Genomic DNA, 22,759 nt, shown 5'->3' on the forward strand with positions numbered 1-22,759 from the left:
ACTTGTTTGTTGAAATGTTAATAAATGGGAGCTTCCTCAAACAGCCACCTCTTTCCCGACAATCCCCTCTGTGCACGAACCCTTACATATGGTAATTAAACATTAAAACACCTGCAGCTTATAGTCCAGTGCTGCTTATATATGTACACATCATTCAATTTAGCTGCTGCGGCTTATATTCAGGTGCGCCTTATAGCCCAGAAATTACGGTAAATTTATTTAAAACAAGACACATTCTTCAGTTCAATTCACTTTTACAATTTTTACATTTCTGCATTTTTAGCAATGCTTTGTGCTTTTCATTCAGCTGTCACTTTATTTTTTCCAACCATTTACATTTTCTTAAATGGTGTGCATGTTTACATTGTTTACTCCATTTAGACTTTTGAACTTTTATTCAAATCCCTTCATTTGATTCAAGCCATTTAACATTTCTTTACGTCTTAAACTATGTCTTTATTAAAACATATTTTCAACCTCACATTTCACTACAGCACTCACCGCATTTTCTGCAAGAAATGCATTTTCTAGTTCTAATTATTGTTTGTATATGATATAGGTTACACTTTGATACATCTTGCTGTACCTGTCTGCTACCTTTGCATACCACCTATGTGCATATGACTTATTCCAGGGCTTAAATTTCAGTGCGGGTATTGAGCATATTCAGGCCAGCATAATGCGGGACAATCCCGCACAAATTTCACCTGGTTGTCTGATAAATTTATAAGAACGTGACTGATTTAGCATCTAATAGTGACTTGACAAACCATCTTCCGATTTCGGTGGTGCTTGTCCTTTGTACAATCTTTGATCTGGCGACAAACACACACACACGCACGTGCAGTCACACAGAACCCATTCTCTCAAAAGTTGTACATGACCCATGTGCTGTTCAATTATTTCCATCGCTATGATCTTTCAGTAGGCTAAATGCAAAAATGGACCGCTGGCTTAAACGTACCTCTACAATTTCAGCGCGGGATTCTCTTCTGCCTATCAAATAATGACTTAACAAATTTAAATGGGTCTTCATAAAATGCTACTCTAGCTCGTGATTTCTTCTTCCTATTTTTCCTACTACTTTCTGCTCTTATTAGCACTGCCAACCGCTCCCTCACATCTGCCTGTAGACAATCAATACCTTCCTTCTCGTCTGTAGCTTTTCTCCACTGCTTCTTAAGCTGCCTCCTCTCCTGGACGAGTTTATCTATCTCTTGCTGGCGCCTAGATTTGACTACCTCATGTTGCCGTTTCGTCCTTTTCTCAAAAATACCAAATCTTACTTTACCATAGCTGTAGATAATGTCCCCCATTTTCTCTAATTTGTTTTCAGCCGTCCCTTTAAGCCGACCCAGAATGCTAACCAGATCACTATTAACATCTTTGCATGTCCTACCTTCTGCTGCGCCTGGCCAGATGACCCTAGGCCTATGACCACTCATCTTCTCCCTCTTTGGTTGGCTGGCCTCACTTTCTGCCTCAGTGCTTGAATCTACCTCCACATCAGGGGTGCTGATGTCCTGCAAACTGTGGATTACTTCCTGTCGCTGAACTTCAACCGACTGACTCAATGCACTTCTTAAGAAGTAGCTATCAATGCGGGTTCCCTGTGTTCCCTCTACCAAGCACTTCATTTTCCCTTGATGGCCCTTCAGGCCCTTAGGCCCCCCAGAGTAGTAACCTTCTGCCAGCCACACACACACACCTGCAGCTTCTTCTCAGTTAAATTTGAACTAATGGCTTCCGCCAACATGCTTTCCTTACTCATAGTGGAATTCGTTCCAGGGTCAGTAACCGTGTCCATCACAGGTGAGTCATCTTCCGCCCCTGCTCTCGCTGACTCTAGGGGTATTTTTCCATTATGTCGTTTAGTAGCTTGGTAAGGTGTAACCCATAGCTTAATAAAGCCTGGGCTACTGCCACAATGGGCTACTGCTACTGCCCCCGGCGGGGTCTATTTACTCCTGTCAGCCGTCTTTCCATGCTGTCACAAGGTCTTTCCCTAGCTGCCAGCTGCCCTATTCACAGCAGTCACTAGCCTAAGCTAGCTTCAGTATTTTATTAGTATACAGGATCAGATGTTATAATCCCTTGTGCCAAAATCCAAGGAAAACACATATTCAAAAGACCCTGCCCAAACCAACCTTATAAGCACACTGGCCACTAAGCTACCAACCAAAGGTGAAAAACACGAGACAAATGGCCCAACTAACAGCATTATGTACAGCAGTATGCAGTATGCAGCATTTCATTGGGGTTATCAAGTGGGCACCCTCTTTCACCGATGTTTCGTTAAGTTAGGCCCACGACACCTCCTGAGGGCTTAACAATGAAACCAGCGTCCTGGAGTCAACCCCTCTATGCTGCCACCACATTGCCATATTTAATGCATCTAAATACTCTTTACTGCATCGTACCCCTAGCCCTACCCCTAACCCTGTTCAAACAAACACGTTAGCACTTTAGTCAGCTGGCTTACCTTAGCTGTACCCCAGGAAGTATGTTTTCTCCTTACCCACAGCCATTCACTTGCTCGTTCTGCTGCCAAGGACATTTCTAACCGCCTGCCTCAGACTTAGTCCACAAATGCCCAGTTCAGAGAGCAAGCTAGTAGCAGATCTAGCCACGAATCCCCGTGCACCGATTTCAATAGGCCTTAGTCGTGTACTCCAGCCTCGCTGTGCTGCCTCTCCAGCCATTTCCGCATACTTCGCTTTCTTAAGCTAATTGGCTACTTCAACTCGCAAGTATCCCCCCCAAACTTAAAAATATCCCCCCTATGTGGAGCTCTTAAGGGAGGAATTCCCCCCCATTTTGAAAAATGAAATTTAAGCCCTGCTTATTCCTGTGCATACCACCTTAATGTGCATATTAGGGGTGTGCATCTCTCCAATAAAAGACGATTCGATGCGTATCTCGATACATGGGGTACGATACGATTCAGGAACGATCAATTTTTTAAATGGAACGATTTGATTCAGTTCGATTCAGAAGGATTTCGATTCGATGTGGCACGGCTCAATTCGAGAGGGTATGATGCAATGGATTTCTTGTTGAAAGTAGACAATCATTTCACAAAATGAATTAACTTGTAAATGTGGCATTTCCTTCAAAAAGATTTATCAAAGACTAGAGAAGAAGTGTATTTGTTAGGGGTGTGCATCTCTCCAATAAAATACGATTCAATGCGTATCTCGATACATGGGGTATGATACGATTCAGGAACGATCAATTTTTAAAATGATTCGACTAGATTCAGTTAGATTCTGAAGATTTGCATCTTTTAAATCAAAATCGATTTTCCGATTCAAATCGGTTTTTGTTACACCCCTAGTGCATATGACTTACCATACCTGTAAAAACTCTGTTTTTACGAAATCGTATGCATTTTACCCAAGCTTCATTATTTTTATCCGCTTTATCTCTATTAGGGATGAATATTCGATTATTCGATTATTCGTTCCCGAGGGTCAAAACCGATTTTTAACATTTGGACCGTTAACATTTTTTCAAAAAAAACAAAACACGCGTCCGTCCATCCGTCCGTCCCGCGGACCCTGCTGTAACGTATGCATTACAAGATTCTACAGAATCTCACGCCAGCGAAAACCCAAAAGTTGGCAGCCCTGCTATGTAAGGGATAATCACCTCAAGGCAGGGCAATAAACAGTTTGATATGCCCGGCTCGTGGACGGTAACCTTCCACAAGCCGGGCATATCAAACTGTTTATTGCCCTGCCTTGAGGTGATTATCCCGTTTATTCTACTTCTTGCTTGCCAACATAATAAAACAATTCAAATAGTTTAATAATTCTGCTTTTTCTTATTCGTATTGCATGCTTATTAAATGTATACTCTGTTTGAGTTCATCTCCCTCAAAAAGTAGTCCCCTTTAGAACTACGGTGAATAACGTTAGCTCAGCTGTAATTTATTAGTTTCCATAGCAACCACACAAGGCTGCATCTGATCACTAGTTTAATAACGTAGTTCCTACATTGTATCAAGTCAGCTTTAGTTACGATCGATCAAACATGCATTCCTTATTCCAAATCATTTTTATTTGCAATAAATGTATAACAAAATTATTGCGATTCAGGCGATTTATGTGTAATAAACTGGACATTCCCATTGATGGTAAAATGAGACATAGAGAAGGGCATAGGGAAATTCATGGCAACGGGGTATCCGGGGAGAGAGCTGTGGATTCACGCAGCAATTTCAGGTCAGCCTCGGTGACGTGGGGATGGCATTTCGCCTTGTCTTGGCCATTCTTTCGATGGGTTTTCATGATGGATTTGAACACCCTGTTGCTGGTGGTAAACTCACTGTCCGCATATAAATTGAACCTTGAGAAATAACGGTTCAGCGAGGCTCTGATGCTGGTCATCGTTGCGCGTATTGATCTACTATTTGATGACGCTGTGCTCAGTCAGCGGCCAACCTGCCGGGTTAATGCCCTCCTCCCAGCCAATCAGAATCAAGCATTCTTAAATTAAGTTTAATAATATTTTTTTAAATTATTTTTAAGTGTGGAATAGTGTGGAACGGGGAGAGAGTCTAACGTCATTCAACAGCGCATTGTGTAATTACGTTTACAGAGTGTAGGCCTATTCTGTTGTGAGGCTAACAATGTCGAAGTCCCGCAAAAGCTCCGCCTGGGCACACTTCAAGAAAATAGAAGAAAATCGTGTCCAGTGTGTGATATGTGGAACTAAATTATCCTACCATGGCTCCACGTCAACGATGCTATCGCATCTCAAGTTGCATCCAACTAAGGTAAACGAAGATGAGGGACCCACCCAATCAAGCATGGCAACATTTATTCACGCTCGCAAGTGTGACAGAAGCCGCAGCGAAAAAACTTCTGCCCTAATTGCCAACATGGTGGCTAAAGATATGCTGCCTATTAGTACAGTAGAGGGGAGGGGGTTTCGAGAATTAATGGCATACATAGAGCCAGAGTACACGGTTCCGTGTCGCAAAACCATCACCTCGCGTCTCGAAAAGATGCATGCTGAATGCTCAGAGTCTGTTCGCAATGCGTTAGCCAAAACGGACAGAGCTATTACCACGGACGCCTGGACCTCACTCGCAGTGGAATCGTACGTTACAATAACGTGTCATTTCATTGATGAAAATTGGGAAATGAAGAGCGCTGTCTTACAAACACGGTCGATGCCAGAGAGACACACAGCAGAAAATCTAGCTGAGGGGCTGAGAACAGCAGTCAAAGAGTGGGGCTTGGAGGGGAAAATAATTGCGTGTGTTCACAATAATGCAAGTAACATCTTACTAGCCAACCCACAGCTACTGGAGTGGGACTCAAGCTCGTGCTTTGCCCACACATTACAGCTGGCAATAAATGATGGGTTCAAAGTCAATGCCGTAAGCCATGTTGTTGCAGCCGCCAGCAGAGTCGTATCCCACTTCCACCACAGCACTGTGTCAAGTCAGGCCCTGAGAACCAAGCAAGAACAGCAGAATCTGCCTCAGCATCGTCTGATACAGTACTGCCGCACCAGGTGGAATTCGATCTGTGACATGTTCGAACGACTCCATGAACAGAGGTGGGCCATTGCGGCAGTGCTGTCAGACAGAAGGTTCACCAAACTGTCAGATGCACGCACACTAGAGCCAACAGATGAGAGCTGGCACATTATGGAAGAGCTGATCCCGGTGCTGAAATCACTGAAGATGGCAACAACGGCGCTCTGCGGAGAATCAGACGTGTCCATCTCCATGGTTTATCCAGTCACCACAACACTGCTCTCAAAGCACCTGCTTCAATCTGCAGATGAGCCACGCAAAGTCACAGAGTTCAAGCGCACAGTGTCGGAGTCATTAAGAAAGCGCATGGCCCCTGAGGACACAGAGACAGCGCAGAGGGTAGCACTCATTGCCTCTTACCTGGACCCGCGACACAAGCACATGCGATTCACTACTGAAGAGGTTTGTGTGTTTCTATTTTGGCCCAATATTAGGTTAGCATAGGGCCTATGTTATTCCTGTAGGAGAAATCAAACGATTTGCATAACTTGATTAAAGTCTAAATGCCACAAGATTACCATACAAGCTTTATCTTATAGCAAAGGCTGCTATTTGTGATCAACAATAGGCCTGTATATTTAAAAAAAATATATATATATATCGCCTATGGGCCTATATATAAATAGGCTACATAAAAAAATTATATATATATATCTTCCCTTTCTCTTGTCATCGGACAGGTGAAAGATGCCGTCAAAGACAGAATTGCTGTTCTTTTAAATTTCGAAGAAAATGCTCAGGCTAGCACAGCACCATCATCACCACCATCCACACATCCACCACAGCCTGCGCCCCTACCCGACAAGCAACAACGTAGGGCAGACGCCGACCGCACAGCGATGGCAGACTTTTTCGGGGAAGAATACTTTTTGAATGCACCGGACCAAAATACGGAGCTGGAGAGATACTCACAGGACCAGTGCATTCCCCCTGATCAAGCCCCTCTGGAGTGGTGGAAAAGGAATCAAAACAGATACCCCGAGCTCTCGCGTGTCGCGAAGGCGTAGGCCTACCTCTCCATCCCTGCCACGTCTGTCCCTGCTGAGCGGGTTTTTTCCGCTGCAGGTGTTTTAGTCAATAGGCTCCGCACTCGTCTCCTCCCAGCACATGTGGACATGCTGTTGTTCCTAAATAAAAACTCGGGTTGATGAGACTGCCTTTTGGCTCTCTTCTCTCTCTCCGTTCCACAAGCCCGCACCTAGCTGCTTTCTCAAAATGTTCGGCTACTAAATAATTCCATTGCGATTATTTTCGTTCATTTTCGTTCCTGCATGTGGCCTAGCGCCTGTGTTTTAGGTAGGCCTATGCTTGTTCATCTTTTGAGTTGACTTTGCAGTTTTACAACTTAACGAAACTTAACTTATTTTTCGTGTATTTGGCCGTTTTGATGTCGGGTGTTCTGTTCTACATTATTGTTATGCTAGCCTGATTGAAGTATTTCTGATTACAGTATTTACATTTATTCATCAGGAGTAATACCAGAATAAATTCGATTTTTCACTGTTAAAGTTTGTTTATTTTGCGTTTAATATATGAAGTGATTTCTTGCCGATGAGGGCCGCCGCTCCCCATACGCAGAGCGCGTAGGGCCCCCAATTAAGGTTGGTAATTATTACATTATTACCTTACAATTTACAAAATATATAAATGAATTACGAATACTGCCTTTGTGAATCTCGGCCAGTGCCGGCGCTCCGCACACACAGAACACGCACTGCGCGTAGGGCACCAAGTAAGGTTGATAGCCTAACTATTACATTCCAATTTTCCAAATATATATATAATATAAGATATATAAAATATAATATATAAGTTAATTACGAACAGGTCCACCGTTGTTATTTCGAATCGGAGGCACCCAATGCGAACAGGTCCACCGTCGTTACTTACTCGTTACTTACTTACTTGATCAGTCAGTCAATGCGTCCGCTCTGAGGTCCTCGAGGAGAGCGGCGATCTCACTTCTGATGCCAAGTTTGTGGTGGGAATTCCGGAACCATGTCAATCACATTTGTCTAAACTGACCAAACTGGGTAGAATAAAGAGTCATCCGAGCTTATAACAATTATGGTCATATATTTGGGTAATAACGGTACAATAACATACAAACATACAATAATCCAATGGATGGGAAATCATCCTGCGTCCCTCCAGAGAGGTCCGCAAGTTGAAGTCCCCTGCATGGGAAATCAACCCGCACCCCTCCAAGTGCCAAGAAATGATGGTACTCCTATCTCTCTGGTTTGAGTTGTTACTCACCCCCAGTTACTCACAGACGCCTTTTCCTTCATGTAATAACTCATTAACGCGTCTCTCTGGTGCGCTATTTCCCGCTTTACTTTTTGTCAACGTGGCTTCCTGCTTGATCCGTGTTCTGAAGCCCTCTGGACGTCGTGTTTCTCAGCATGGCTGTCGTGGAACTCCTTTGGGTCGGACCAACCTCCTTCCTTCAGCTGGCCTCGTTCAGGCTTCTTCCTCTGATCCTCTGATCTCTCAGTTCATAGGGCCCCTGACTCTGAGGGCCCCTGACTCTGACTATGAGGCTGAGGGCCGGACGGGCCCTTTGTGAGCCTCTCTAATGTCTCTGGCTTGTAGATGGCCAGCTGGTAACATCCTACATCAGTCACTAACTGTCACTGGTCTTCTTATTATATATATGTGCTAATAAGACGATATTGTTTCTGATATATATGTTAGGTTGTGTGAGTCAATATTATCCACTGTCCTAACCTCCCCCTGTTGGGGGGGGGAGAGCTCTCTACATCTGTTTAGGTGGTCATCCATTTGCATTATTCTGTCCTCCTAGCTGTCGCTAGTCTTCCCTATCCCAGCAGTGGGAAGGCATCATAACTTATGTACTGAAGGGATACTGCTGTAAATATGGCAGAAAAGAAAGGGAAATATGATCTTCAACAGTTTTAAATGGTTTTTGTCTTGTATATGATTTATATTCAATGCATCAACGAAGCATTCACAGCAGTGACATTTCATTATTATATCTAACTTATCACACTGAAGAATAGACAGGTAGAGCATACCAAGGACCGAGGCGCAGACATTAACAAACTATTATTGTGTGTGTGTGTGTTTCAGTGCTAGAGCTGGGTGAGGAGCAGGATGAGACATGGCAGCCCGAGCGGAGCGGCGATGCTGAGCTGGAAGACGGAGCAGAGACGATGACGCCCTTCGAGATGGATCTGAAGGACACCAAGTGAGTCTCACTATGTCCACTCACCTCCACCGTGGGGCTTCAGTCAGTCTGGTTTCTCTGTTAAGAGCGAGTCTCCTTTTGAATGACCTTCAAACCGCACAGTAGTGAATCTTCTCTTTAGGGTTGTCTTAATCTGGGATCCAGCAGTCCTACTGTGTTACAGCAGAAATTCTGATCCAGCAGTCCTACTGTGTTACAGCAGAAATTCTGATCCAGCAGTCCTACTGTGTTACAGCATAAATTCTGATCCAGCAGTCCTACTGTGTTATAGCAGAACCTCTGGTCCAGCAGTCCTGCTGTGTTATAGCAGAACCTCTGGTCCAGCAGTCCTACTGTGTTATAGCAGAACCTCTGGTCCAGCAGTCCTACTGTGTTATAGCAGAACCTCTGGTCCAGCAGTCCTGCTGTGTTATAGCAGAACCTCTGGTCCAGCAGTCCTACTGTGTTATATCAGAACCTCTGGTCCAGCAGTCCTACTGTGTTATAGCAGAACCTCTGGTCCAGCAGTCCTACTGTGTTATAGCAGAACCTCTGGTCCAGCAGTCCTGCTGTGTTATAGCAGAACCTCTGGTCCAGCAGTCCTACTGTGTTATAGCAGAACATCTGATCCAGCAGTCCTACTGTGTTACATAAGAACATCTGATCCAGCAGTCCTACTGTGTTACATCAGAACTTCTTATCCAGCAGTCCTACTGTGTTATAGCAGAACCTTTGATCCACCAGTCCTACTGTGTTACATCAGAACTTCTGATCCAGCATTCCTACTGTGTTACAGCATAACCTCTGATCCAGCAGTCCTACTAAGTTCTGCTGAAACATAGTAGGACTGCTGGATCAGAAGTTCCAGCAGTCCTACTAAGTTACAGCAGAACTTCTGGGGAAGATAGACCAGAGTGGGGCGGAGTGACGCCTTGATTTCTGTTTCGTGACAGAGATATTCTACAGAAAGAAACAAATTTGCGTGGTAGATGATGCTATCAGAGTCTTTTTCCTCATTGCCTATGCTAGACTGTTTGGATTTAAAACCTTTACAAACCTTTTACAGTTTCCTAGGGCCGGACAAGCTTGTGTTCAGTAATTAAGGTCTGATTTTGAGACTACGGTAGTCTAGCGCTTAGGGTGTGAATCCCTCCCTGCTCAAAGGTCCTGGGTTAAAAAAATAACTAAATATTACGGTTACCTCAAAGCCACTGCAGAGTGTTGGCCTAAAGAAGACCACCCTGTGTGTTGTGTCTCAACCCCTCCCAGGTACCGGGGGGACTTCAGACCGCTGGTGGAGGGCTGTGGCTGCTACTGCTGCACCAACCACCAGAGGGCCTATCTGCACCACCTGCTGGTGACCAATGAGCTGCTGGCGGGGGTGCTGCTGATGCTCCACAACACCGCCCAGTACACCACCTTCTTCAGGGGCTTGAGAGCCGCACTGGCTAGCGACCAGCTGGAGCTGTTCAAGACGAGAGTCCTCCGTAGCAAACGAATGGGTGGTGTATAACGGCCAGGAGGGAGATGACCAGAGAGCCACAGCGGGTCTGTCCGAGGAGGACAGATATCCCCTCTTCCGCTACCCCACATTCAGTACTCTCTACCCGTTACCTACCCCCCCCCCCCCCCCCCGGTCTGCTTTCTGTTGAGCATTGGAACTAAAACCACTAGTACCAACACAAAAGTCTCCACATGGCCTCTCTTGATGGTCTGCCAGTCTGTCTGTCCTGTGTACCCAAAGGGGCCCCCGGGGACAGGGGATGGGTCTGTGGAGGCAGCCCAGGGGGCCACACATGAGCCCAACGCAGAGTTCAAGTGATCAACGAGGCGGGGAGGAGAGGAGAAGTTGAGTTCTAGGGAGACAACGAGGTGACGAGAGTTTTGCATTGTTTGTTGTTGGCAGTATTGATTGACTGTTTTATTTACGTGGGTAAATAAAACAGCGTAACGTTAAACTGTGTGTGTGTTGGTTTTTTCTAGTTGACTTGGTGGCGTGGAAACCCCACACCCACGGGCCTGCTACAACACACAATATTATTTTGTGAACATAACACATTGCTTAAAGCACTTAGGATAAATTACATTAAATGTATTAACACAACAATTGTGTTTAAAAAACACCTAAGAGAAATTTGGTGAACATAGCACTTAGTGCTTAAGGAATCAGAAAAATACATTCTTTGATCATTAGATGTGTCATTGCTGCATGTAAACAGGTAAGACTGCAGTTAAGTGTCATATGACATGAGTGCAATCAATCCAATAGTGTTCAAGTTATAAAGCAAGGTTTGTAGGATTCAAGTAACATTGCATTCAAGTAGTATTTAACACACATACAAGTAGTATTTAAGTGAACTTATTGTTTTCTCTTTTTTCAAAGATAATAGGTAACTTTTTTTTCAAACATAACAGGTACATTCCTTTTTTTTTTTTTTTTAGGGCAGCGATCCGCCTACACCCTTTACAAGTCGAGAACTTGTCTTGGCCTGGAGGTGCAGCCAAACCTTGTTGTGTAGCTGGGCTGTTGGTTTGCTGGTCGCAGGTGGTCTGCGACCAGCATGTGACACATCTGGAGTATATGTGTCTGCATGTTGTGTGTCACTGGTGGCTGGCGTGTCTCTGCTTTCGCTGAGGTGCCAGCGTTTGCGTTGGAGAGTCTATCCATCTCCTGTCTGGATGTGGTAGCTCCTGTGTGTGTGTGTGTGTGTGCGGGTTACCGTTGCAAGCCTCCAGGATCCATCCTCATGGAAACGGATGGGTGTGCCGACAGGTAGGTAAGACAGTGGCTTGGTGCCTCTGTTAAAGTACGCTTGTTGGCGGTGTTGGCATGCCTTTCGCCTGTCTTAGACGGCTTTTTGGGGTACTATCTGTGGCTGCAGTTGCCTGCCAGTCGCTGGGAGTATGGAGCGTAGTCGTCGGCACATCAGAAGCTGGGCAGGTGACTGGAAGTTGTCCACTGGAGTGTTCCTGTACTCCAGCAGAGCGAGGTAGGGGTCTTAGTTTTCAGCTTTTGCTTGTCCAGGATGCGCTTCGCTGCCTGGACAGTCTTTTCGGCGAAGCCGTTGCTCTGTGGGTAGCACGGACATGTGGTGGTGTGGGTGAAATCCCACGCGTCTGCGAAGCGGCGGAACTCCTCAGAGCTGTAGCATGGTCTGTTGTCGCTGATGACTGTCCCTGCGATGTCATGACGAGCAAACGCTGACTTGAGTTTGGTGATTACTGCAGGTGAGGTGCAGCTTGTAAGTCGCTCCATTTCAAAGTATCTACTGTAGTAATCTACAATGACAATGAAGTTTTGAGTATTCCATGTGAAAAGGTCGGTTCCTACCACTTGCCATGGTCTCTAGGGTACGTTGTGACAGCAGGCGTTCGTTGGGGTTGGCACTATGTCTTTCCTGGCATATGCTGCTGCACTGCATCCAGCCTTTGTGGCTCCTTTAAGCGCAGTGAGTTGTGCATCATGTGCTGTCGCGTCTTTGATCTCCAATAGCTTGCTGTCACTCACTGGAACAGTGCTGATGAGTGTGTGTACCTGTGCTTCCATGCTTTCCATTAGGCTTGTCCTGGTATTCAAGGACTTCCTGGACAGGGTGTCGGCCCCTGGAATGTCCTTCCCTGGCCGGTGGATGATGTGGATGTTGTTCTTCTGGAGCCCTAGTATCATCGTCTGTAGCCGCGGTGTTGCTGCAGCCAACGGTTTTCGGAGGATTGCTTCTAGAGGTTTGTGGTCGGACTCTACGATCACTCTCCGGCCGTACATATACTCGTGGAAACGCTTACAGCCGAATAAAACTGCATACAGTTCCTTTTCTATCTGAGCGTAGTTCACTTCAGTGCTGTTGAGTGACTTGGAAGCATAGGCAATGGGTTTTTCGTCCTGGAGCACGACAGCGCCAAAGCCACATTTTGAAGCATCTACTTGGAGCCTCAGTTATTTCTGAGGGTCAAAGTACGCAAGCACAGGGTGCTTTAATAGTTGACGTAGTGGTGTATTTACCTTGGAGAGACGTGGTGCGAACCTGGCCAAGTAGTTGATCATCCCGAGGATGGTTTCCAACTCCCCTCTGCTTGTGGGTGGCTGCATTTCCCGTATCGCCTTCACCTTCGCTGGGTCTGGCTTGACGCCTTCACTCGAGCGTGTGGCCGAAGTAGCTGACCACTGACACACCTATCTGGCATTTGTCGGGATTCAGCCTTACCCCTCTTTCTCTTGTGTGGCTCAGCATGGCCCTGAGATTGTGGTCGTGTTCAAGCTTTGTCTTGCCGAACACGAGTATGTCATCGACAATAGCGGCTACGCCTGGGAAGCCTTCATACGTCTCGTCAACGTGCTTTTGGAATTTGTCTTGGGCTGAATTGATTCCGAACAGCAGCCTCAGGAACCTGTATCTGCCGAAAGGAGTGTTGAATGTTGTCAGCAGGGACGACTGTGTGTTTAATAGCCCAGTAGCCTGACCTGGCGTTGAGGACGCTGAAGTATTTTGCTCCGGCAAGCTTAGTGGTGACATCTTCTAAAGTCGGTAAGGGGTAGTGGGGCATTTGGATCGCCTTGTTGAGTTCTCTGGGGTCCAGGCAGACTCTCAGCTTACCAGTCTGGGGCTTCTCTACGACTACGAGGATGTTAACCCATTCTGTGGGCTCTGTCACTCTGCAGATCACAGATCATGCTCTCTTCCATCTTGTCGAGCTCCTGTTTCAGTCTATCTCGCAGAGCGAGCGGTACTCGGCGTGCGGGTTGACATGGAGGTTGCAGACTTTTGAAGTGGTTCAGCCTTTTGCATTTCATGCACTGCTTGCCTTTGGCTGGACAGGCGCCATCTTTGGTCATGTGCGAGCCTCCGCATCGGTCACATTGCCTGTGTGTTGTGGCGGGCTCCCACGGCCTGGCTTTGGAAATCGCGTGTGGCCGTCTGTGTTCGGAACTTGTGTGTTCGTTTGTGTTTGGGTCTTCTGCCTATGGCGTGTACAGCGTTGTTGTTGAGGTCTCTACCTCTGACCATCTCTTCGAGTTGGGCTTACGCTAGCTCGTGAGAGCGCGCAATGTCTATGGCTTTGTCTAACATTAGCTCTGCACCGTGTCTATGCAACTTCTCCTGCACTTTCTGTGAGTTTGTAGCGAAAACGATGCAGTCTCGTCACCGTTTGGATATCCGCAATCTTTCAATAACAGCTTTAGTTCAGTGACGAAGTGGTCGAAAGTCTCCCCTTGCCCTTACATCTTCTCGTGGAAGCAATATCTTGCATATATCGGGTTAGACTTTGGTGTGAGATATGCGGTGTACTTATCGCAGTACGTTTGGAGTTTCTTTGCATCTTCATCGCCAGTGTCCATGTGTTATAAATGTCCCGTCAGAAGGGTTGTAAATATCATGTGCTAAAGGTAAAGTGGGAAATTATCGTTTGGTGAGATTAATTCAGTCTTGGGTGAAATTGAAGCGTATAGTGTGTGCTTCCACCTTTAATGAATGCATACCATGCGCACTCCCGCGGTCGGGACACAATTTTTATAGGGGGTAACTACATTCACCGGCTTCCTCCATCTTCTGCGCCACCTTTTTAAATAAATCGCCGTTTCTCGTTTTCTGACGGCGACAACAAGCTGACTATCGTTTCCTTCTACTTCCGGCTCACGGCCCCAGGAAAAGATCTCGAGCATGCGCAGAATGCAATTCAATGCATAATCCAATTTGACTCCGTAGCTCGTACCTTAGCTCGACTATGAATCGCATTAGGGGTCTTAATTCGACTATGAGTAACCCAATTCGATTCGAGTATAGCTCGACTAAGGTGTATACATGCATCTTAGTAATCCAATCATAGTTGGACTAAGCCAAGTCGACTTTCTTGAGTGTCATGTAAACGCACTGATTGATGTGGAAGTCGAAGAACCAGAGGCGTCTGAGAACCCGACGCAGTTGTTTGAGATTCATAATATCATCCGGAGGCGCAAACAGCTTTTGACCATGATAATATATATATTATATTATATAGATATCTAAATATAATGTGATATTATTTAGATATAGAGCTCCAGGACTCCCGCCGGAGCACCCGGAGTGTTCAGTGTTCCACTGTAAACACTAGCGCATGGTACCGTGGCCGCAAGCTGCTCAGGGCCACACCCCCAACCTCCACCTTGACACCGCCTCTAAAAACGGCACGTTTGTGGAGAGCAGCTCATTGCGGGACTGGCTCATAGTGGCTGTAATTCTGTACCAAGGCTGAATTTCTTGAACATCTTCAAATACTGTATTAGGGGCCCACTAACACCTATATATAAGCATCCATAAAGTAGCATGCCATGGGATCTTATAAAGAACGGATAAAGACAACCTGGTATCACACGATTTCGTGCTCATGCGCAAGAACGTTAATCTATTGAATCGTGTCCCAGAGCACGATTGTCTGACTTTTTTCGTGCTCCACAGAACGAAATGTAAACCAATGCATTCTGAATGGAAGCGTTTCTCTGATTTTTTCGTGCTACACAGAACGAAATGTAAACCAATAGTAGGGCACCAAGCGTAGGCACCAAGTGTCTGGGGGGGGGGGCACCAAAAAATCGGTCTCGTAAAAAATCATCATCATAATAATAATCATAATAACGCGATATATTTAAAATGAACATGTGTAAAACGTGTTAATAGCAATACAAAAGTAACATTTGCTCGAGAAAAAGATGCGTCTCCTGTGCGGCCCTCTGTCTCTCCCCTTGGTGCCCCCCTCCCCCACATCCCAGTGGTATGTTCGATTAGATCATTCTCAAGTTTGGCAGACACCTGTGTTTGGACTTGGCCTCGAAAAGGCATCAAGAATCGGGGGCGGATAAGAGAAAAAAGAAGAGACAGCGAGATGATGCACGCACGTCGATGGCAGGTAAGACAATGTTTTAAATAAAAATGGCTAATTCTGTAATTTAGTCCTTGTATGAATGTCTATGCTCATGCCAGGTAATGTTAATGTTACCGTTAACGTCAACAAACTAACGTTAGCTCCTATATTATTTTAGCCATCAGAAGTCGTCAGCCAAGTATTAGCCAAGTTTACTTATATAGGTCTACTGCATTTCAGGACGTTTATTTGGCGTTTGTTATGTAGCCTACGTTATGACGTTATGCATGTGTACTGTGAACCAACGAGTATGCAATTGTGTACTGTAGTGGAAAAAGTAATGCTACAGATGATACTTTAAAGTAATGAGTTGATGAATGGAGAATGGCTCCATGTGCGAAATGTTTTTGAGGAGGTCTGCTCTTAAAAGCAGGGAAATCAGTTGTATCCCTAATACACTACATTTACCCTTTGATGCATTTGTAGTTTTGGCATAAACATAACTAGGGTGCATTGTACTATCTGCGCACACCCCTTCTGAAGCCTCACTCTCTTCCCCCCCCCTCTCTCTCGTTTCGTTTTGTGAAGCACGTTAATTGTCTGAGAAACGCTCCCATTCAAAATGCATTGGTTTACATTTCGTTCTGTGGAGCATGTTCGTTTCAGTTTTTGAGGAGGTCTGCTTAAAAAATCTGAAATATTAACATAGCCTATATATAACTAGAGGTGCACTGTACTGTCTGCACACACATAGTCTCTCGTCTGAAAAACGCTGCCATTCAAAATGCATTGGTTTACATTTCGTTCTGTGTAGCACGAAAAAATCTGAGAAACGATCCCATTCAGAATGCATTGGTTTACATTTCGTTCTGTGTAGCACGAAAAAAGTCGGACAATCGTGCTCTGGGACACGATTCAATAGATAGATAGTTCGTACGCATGAGCACGAAATTGCGTGATACCGGGTTGGATAAAGACGGGATGTGCGCTGGTGCCCCATTGCGGACAAACCATGGTTTGCTTATGATAACATGTTCTTATCTACTTATAGCAATTACCATACATCTGATATTGTATTCTTTAGTCCAAGTGATCCTTTCTGGGTGCTTTGATGCAGCTTGTGACAGATGTCATTATTATTAAATACATTGGTAGTTAAATTCGTTTTCCCACCATCAGAAGTCAGGAAGTGATATTCAGTGTGTGAGGAAAATAAATATTCTAAAAGGGCGTTGTGATCGAGGGTGTGAAGGAACACTGTGGTACACATTTCATTCAGTTATTCAATGAAAAAAGCAGCTATCCTATGGAAACTGGTTTATTTTATTAGAATGGCGAGTGTATGGCGAGTACTATACCACTGCATTGACTGAGGCTCTAACCAAGTCATGACAACACATATTTAACAATCATAAACACTAGTCGTGTTTAAAAAAAAAATGTTTAAAAATCATAGGCACTTTCCCCCCCAATATTTGTAGCGTTGGATCAGAAATGCTCGAGGGGGTCCTGGTGGGACTTGGACTCCTGCATGGCGGACAGCTTCACGTTCCCGCCGTTGCACGGCAGCTCCCTGAAGACCCGGAGGTGGACGTGGTCCTCTCCTCCCACATGGACCTTCGTGAGAAAGAACCAGGTTCAGAAAGAGTTAGTGTCAGATAATGCTACCAATTAAAAAGAACATTCAATCGATCCTTACGACATAAATACATGAACAATGCGTTTCACGGCCAGGGGACCACCTTGATGAAGAAGTTGGTTCCAGCCACCACCTGGGTTTTGTATGACTTGGCCAGGAAGACATCATAAGACTTGTTCGCTTTTCCCTCAGCGGACGCCTTAACCTGTTCAATAGATAATAACATTTAGACAACGACATCCGAACATTTTATATTCAAAGTCGATCCTCCGAGTCCGACCATCACCTCCTCACTCACCGTGTCACAGAGGTCCTGGACCTCCTGGGTCGCGGTCTTGTCTGGGGTGGTTCCTCCGCACATCATAGGCTGGGGAGACATGGTGGCTATGACATTAAATTGCAGACAGAAGTGTCAGTATACCAGGAAGATTCTACACTGACGCTTAAAGGGGTGTTGTGGACCACGTGACTCACAGGTCATGTGACGTGACTCATCCACGTGTGTGCGTCGGACCACGTGACACGGGTCATGTGACTCATCCATGTGGTTGCGTAGCAGGGGGATTCCAATCCAGCCCGTTTACGTGGTGGTGGCAGTGTTGCCAGATTGGGCCAGATTTCCCGCCAAATCTGGCAACCTTGGCCGGGTGTACGGCAATGTAAGGTATGGTAACCGGTTCTGCTGATTCGGGGCCTCGTACCACCTCACTTGTAGGGTCGTGCTTTGCTTAGACGTACTACATCACCATTCATTTGTAGCGCGTCACTAGTCGCAACGACTCACCGTTACTGTGTTTGCCCTTCTGTTAAAATATGAGTGGCAGTGGCCTATACTTTATTGTCTCCAGCAGATTGAACTAGTGCAATGCTCTTATTACTGAATCTATTAAGATCTGCTACTTGTTCTTCTGCTGCATTAATTTTCTCATTACAAAGCACTTTAACTGCAATCACTGCCAGCCCCTGATACCACTAAGCCAGCCTTCGTGTCTGGCCAGAGAGGCAACCACGGGGTGGAGGAGCGGTTTTTATCACCGAGTGTTGCAACATTATTCCTCAAAATAGCATTTCAAAGGAGGGAATTGAAAATGTGTTGTATTTGGTGAATAGACACACCCAACCTGGGTGTGTATGACAAGGAACAATTGTGCGTCTTGTTCACCTCTCCCTCTGTGGGTGGCTCGACCCGTTTTGTACAAATACAATAGCCCTCTGAAGAATCTCTGAAGAATAAGTCCAGTCTCAGAGGCTCCGGTTCCCTTGGTCAAATGTCTATGGGAAATAACATGAGGTTTTTGAATGATCGTACATAACAAACTCTGTACGTGCGATGAAGTAAAAGCTGCGTCACGTTTTGAACTACACACTTTTTCCATCTAGTTTCGACTGGGTGAATCCTAATTCACGTGTGAAAAAAAAATGAGGCTAAACTTATGTTGATGTTGAAATTAACTGCCCCCAGTAGTCTTTGTTAAATGTTAAGTTGGCATTTTATTTTCTTATGGTGTATATTATGTGCTTACTCACCAGCAATAAATTAATTCATTTCGATTCAAACAATGTTTCTAAGTAGGCCTACATGTTTTTTCTAAATGTGGGTCATCAACGAGGAGTAAAGTAGTAACTTCGGGCACATCTGTCATCTGTTCTTTCTCCCGACGTGTTTACTATCTTTATTCATTCCTTGCGATGCGGCGGGGAATGCCGTATACGGACGGGCGGCGGGAGGGGCTGCTCCGGTGAGAGAAAGATGTTTTCAGTAGACAGTCGTTTTCAGTCGACTCACTTCGGGTCGGCGATTTATTTAAAAAGCTGGCACAGAAAATGGAGCAAGCCAAGCCAAGGTGTCATGCCAATGTAGTTACCCCAGTGTATCATCATCAACATGCATTCAATACACACTACTCTTCGATTTAACCCAAAGCTGAATTAAATGTACATGTTTTTCTAAATGTTTCTCATCAACGAGGCTGTAAAATAACTACGATCTTTATTCATTCATGCGCCGCGGCCGAACTGACGGGGGTATTCTCTGATATTATGAATCTTACAGACTGCGTCGGGTTCTCCGACTCTCTGGTACTTCCACAACAAGTAAAGACTCCTAGTCTGGTTTATCTCGCCCATGGGGAAAAGGAATTGGGGGAAATTAACTTTGGTTTTAAGAACGCATGTATCGAAAGAGCGCTTGTTGTAGTCCATTTTCGGAAAATTGTAGTTTCACGCTAGAGACGCTAGAGGTCAGCAATACCCGCCGTCGCGCAATGACGTCGGTTAGGAAAAGTGGAGTCGAATTCATTTTAAACAGTGCTGTCTTTTCCTATGTTCGAAAGGAGGCACATTTTCATCTCTCCTTGACCAGATTACGTTTTACACAAAGGTTAAGGAAAGGAGGCATAAAGGTTGGGAGATTTGACTTTCCGAATTGGGCCTGGGAAACAGCCATCTGGCCATTGATCATGTGATTTGCATCACATGACACCGACGTGCACCCGGAAGACAGTCTGGCACTAGAGCACCAGTGAGCCACTACCTCTTAATACAGATGTTATAACGGTCCTGAAGCAGCACGACGAACACATTGAAGAGGACGATGAGTGAGGAGCATTACCTGGAACTGTGCGAGAGCCCGGTCCAGTTCGAGCATGCGTCCAGCGTCAACAACGTCTTCTTCGACGAAGCAAACAAGCAGGTAGGCTAACGCTGAGCTAGTACTGGTCGGTCAGATACTGTGGACATGATTAATATATCGATCAGATACTTTGGACATGATGAATATATCGATCAGATCCTAGGCTGTGGACAAGATTTAATAAGCTGCGATCCATTTGTATGGTACGCCGGTACGTCCGACCTGCTCTAACGAGAATGCGACGTACTCTCCTGGCTTGCAGCACTTATAGCGTTCCCGTTTCTCATTGGCTAGTCATTGTTGTTGTTAGCTACATTAGCCTCTTTAGCAAACCAGCTCGTAAACAAACAACACAACTTTACATTGTGTTACACGGTCTTGCTGCAATGCCTGCATTGGTGACCGGAATACAGTAGCAATGTAATCAAGTGTGTAAGAGCATTTCAATCGACATTAAAATGACCAACGTGTTTGTATGGTACGCCCGCCCGTACGAGTCGTAAGGTGTAAATCTCCCAGCTTTCTCTCGCACATTTCACGGAGGCACGCCCCCTTGCTGTGCGTGCAATACAATGTAAAGTTGTGTTGTTTGTTTTCGTGTTGGTTTGCTAAAGAGACTAATGTGGCTAGCAATGACTAGCCAACGACAAACTGGAACGCTATAAGTGCTGCAAGCCAGGAAATTACATCATGTTCTCGCTAGAGCAGGTCGGACGTACCGGTGTACCATACAAATGGATCGCAGCATCACTGAACTCAGAATCCGAGTGGGACAGACCAAAAGGGGGCGTTCCTCCGTGAAATGCCGCAAGAAAACTGGGAGATTAATGGTGCTATCCATTTGTTTGGTACGCCCACCATCCCAGTCGGATCTCCAAGCTTTCTTGCGGCATTGATGCATTGTGGCATTGAGGCACGCCTCCTTTTCTTTGGGGATACCAAGCTCCCGCTGGCGATTGTGATGAGTACACCGAGTAGCGATAGATCCCCGTGACGCTCAACGAATGAAGATGGCTGCGCCCGTAGTTAATAAAGTTTGTATGTATGTATGTATTTTCTTTCTCTTTGTTCCACATTGGTGTCTTTAATGTCGATGTACACTGCTCTTACACACTAGATTACATTTATGCTTTAATCCAGTCACCAATGTATGCATTGCACGGTCTTGCTGTGCATGCAATACAATGTAAAGTTTTGTTTTCGAGCTGGTTTGCTAAAGAGCCTAATGTTGCTAACAACAATGACTAGCCTGCTACTACTGCTGCCACCTCCAGGCGTCCATTATTCTCCCACTCGTCACACACAAAGGACTACTGGAACACTTTTAAGGTGGGAAGAGCCAGGACGTTACGTCACATTCTTGTTGAGCAGGACGGCGTACCAGCATAAAAGGCCAAATGGATAGCAGCATTACACCTTATGACTCGTACGGGCGGGCGCACCATAGAAATGGATCGCAGCATGACTTGTTATTGCACTGTACGTTTTTAAAGCTAAGCTAGGCAATTCATTTCGGAAGCATTTTTGCTTTACATCCCGACAACAATCAATAACTCAGTAATTCAGTCATTCAACTTCAATAATTCAGACAAAAAAGTAACAAAAAAGCAGGTATCTGGCTGTCACAGGCTGTAATAAGCCTGTTTGATCAACCGATTCTATGTCTTCCCTCTCTGTCTCCACCTCCCCGGCCCCCTGGTGTCCTCGGAGCAGGACTACAGTCCTCCAGAAGGCTAGGCCCCCTGGTGCCCTCAGGGCAGGACTACAGTCCTCCAGAAGGCTAGGTTGACCTTTTTGCCAAAGCTACCCTGCTAGTTGTGTGTTTTGGTTGACTGGTGACCTGGAGGAAGAATTGGGATGGCGGCCTGGAGGAAGGGTCGAGATTTTCCGGTTAGATGCTTTCAAAATCTAGCCTCCTCTGGCTGGTTTCTCTAGATCTCTACCCTAGCTTAACGCTAATCTCGGTAGGTCCTGTGTGACTGTGTCTCCAGGTGTTTGCAGTGCGTTCTGGTGGTGCCACCGGGGTTGTGGTTAAAGGCCCCGATGACAAGAACTCCATCGCCTTCAGGTACCTTTCCGTGTTCCAATCATGATTGGAACGTGGGCATGGATTACATCCTTCTAACCCTGTATCAATGTGTCTGGTTAATAGGCTGGTTGCTAACTTTCTCTTGCCAAAATGGCAATCACAGTATGTGCTGGTCTCGTCAACAGAATGGAGGACAAAGGGGAGGTCAAGTGCATTAAGTTCTCCATTGGAAATAAAATACTGGCCGTTCAAAGAACCTCCAAATCTGTGGTAAGTAAGTTATGTTGCTATGGTGTAAGACGCTAAGCACTATTTCTAAGTGAGCCAGTGTGTTATTTAGCATTGGAGACCGTTTTCAACACGTTTAATGTGATGTAAATGTCTGTGTTGATAGAATAATGTTAGAAATAAAACTATCCTTGTATCGCAATGAGCACATTACATTTTGAGGGACTACTTTCTCAGTAGCGACGGAATTTCACTTTGGCTTCCGGTGTAGCAACCAATTCATTACCGCAGAACGTAAACAGAGAAGCGTACTCCAGGTAATATCAGCCTATCGCTGCCGTAGCCTGCTTCCAACTACAGGGATTATAAACTAAATGCAATGCGATGAAAGGGTACCGGTAGTTTTATTTCTAACATTATTCTATCAACACAGACATTTACATAGATAGTCTGGCGTTACAATTGGTTTGCCTCGGGTGTACTGTGGAGTGGGTAAAACTGTTTTTATTTGCAGGCTAGCAGATCCCATCGGCTTGCACTAGCCTAGCACCAGCAATCTCTACAACTAGAGGGGTATTCCATCAACCAAGCTAAAGGCAAAGCCGGGCTTATTTCACCTAGCCTCGCTACTTTCAACTAGAGTTGCGTTCCATTAA

At 45.4% G+C, this 22,759-nt stretch overlaps 3 protein-coding genes across 3 annotated transcripts; 2 read left to right on the forward strand and 1 right to left on the reverse strand.

Moving 5' to 3' along the window:
- Nucleotides 1-5,662: 5,662 nt before the first annotated feature.
- Nucleotides 5,663-10,658, forward strand: LOC311376115 (queuine tRNA-ribosyltransferase accessory subunit 2-like; the record flags this gene model as incomplete). Its single annotated transcript, XM_084490999.1, has 3 exons — nt 5,663-5,957; nt 8,645-8,762; nt 10,011-10,658. The coding sequence occupies 3 exons, from the start codon at nt 5,663-5,665 to the stop codon at nt 10,252-10,254; spliced, it is 657 nt and encodes a 218-aa protein (XP_084347125.1). The 3' UTR covers nt 10,255-10,658.
- A 6,225-nt stretch (nt 10,659-16,883) lies between these two features.
- On the reverse strand, nt 16,884-17,670 carry LOC311376120 (cystatin-B-like). Its single transcript, XM_084491002.1, has 3 exons — nt 17,513-17,670; nt 17,318-17,419; nt 16,884-17,192 (listed from the first exon to the last, which is right to left on the reverse strand). Exons 1-3 carry the CDS (start codon nt 17,591-17,593, stop codon nt 17,064-17,066), a joined length of 312 nt encoding a protein of 103 aa, XP_084347128.1. The 5' UTR covers nt 17,594-17,670; the 3' UTR covers nt 16,884-17,063.
- A 2,029-nt stretch (nt 17,671-19,699) lies between these two features.
- On the forward strand, nt 19,700-22,725 carry LOC311376122 (regulator of MON1-CCZ1 complex-like). Its single transcript, XM_084491004.1, has 4 exons — nt 19,700-19,906; nt 21,838-21,914; nt 22,061-22,145; nt 22,618-22,725. The coding sequence occupies exons 1-4, from the start codon at nt 19,808-19,810 to the stop codon at nt 22,648-22,650; spliced, it is 294 nt and encodes a 97-aa protein (XP_084347130.1). The 5' UTR covers nt 19,700-19,807; the 3' UTR covers nt 22,651-22,725.
- Nucleotides 22,726-22,759: the final 34 nt, after the last annotated feature.

Source organism: Micromesistius poutassou (assembly GCF_964030765.1).
Source record: "Micromesistius poutassou genome assembly, contig: SCAFFOLD_2386, whole genome shotgun sequence".
Lineage (NCBI taxonomy): Eukaryota > Metazoa > Chordata > Actinopteri > Gadiformes > Gadidae > Micromesistius > Micromesistius poutassou.

Bases quoted from the DNA above. Each gene is read 5' to 3' on its own strand.
- LOC311376120 (XM_084491002.1), bottom strand. From the start codon at position 17,593: ATGTCTCCCCAGCCTATGATGTGCGGAGGAACCACCCCAGACAAGACC. The intron at 17,420-17,512 runs GTGAGTGAGGAG...TCTATTGAACAG, and splicing joins TCCAGGACCTCTGTGACACG to GTTAAGGCGTCCGCTGAGGG. The intron at 17,193-17,317 runs GTGGTCCCCTGG...TTTCTCACGAAG, and splicing joins GAACCAACTTCTTCATCAAG to GTCCATGTGGGAGGAGAGGA.
- LOC311376122 (XM_084491004.1), top strand. From the start codon at position 19,808: ATGAGTGAGGAGCATTACCTGGAACTGTGCGAGAGCCCGGTCCAGTTC. The intron at 19,907-21,837 runs GTAGGCTAACGC...CTGTGTCTCCAG, and splicing joins TCGACGAAGCAAACAAGCAG to GTGTTTGCAGTGCGTTCTGG. The intron at 22,146-22,617 runs GTAAGTAAGTTA...TTTTATTTGCAG, and splicing joins AAAGAACCTCCAAATCTGTG to GCTAGCAGATCCCATCGGCT.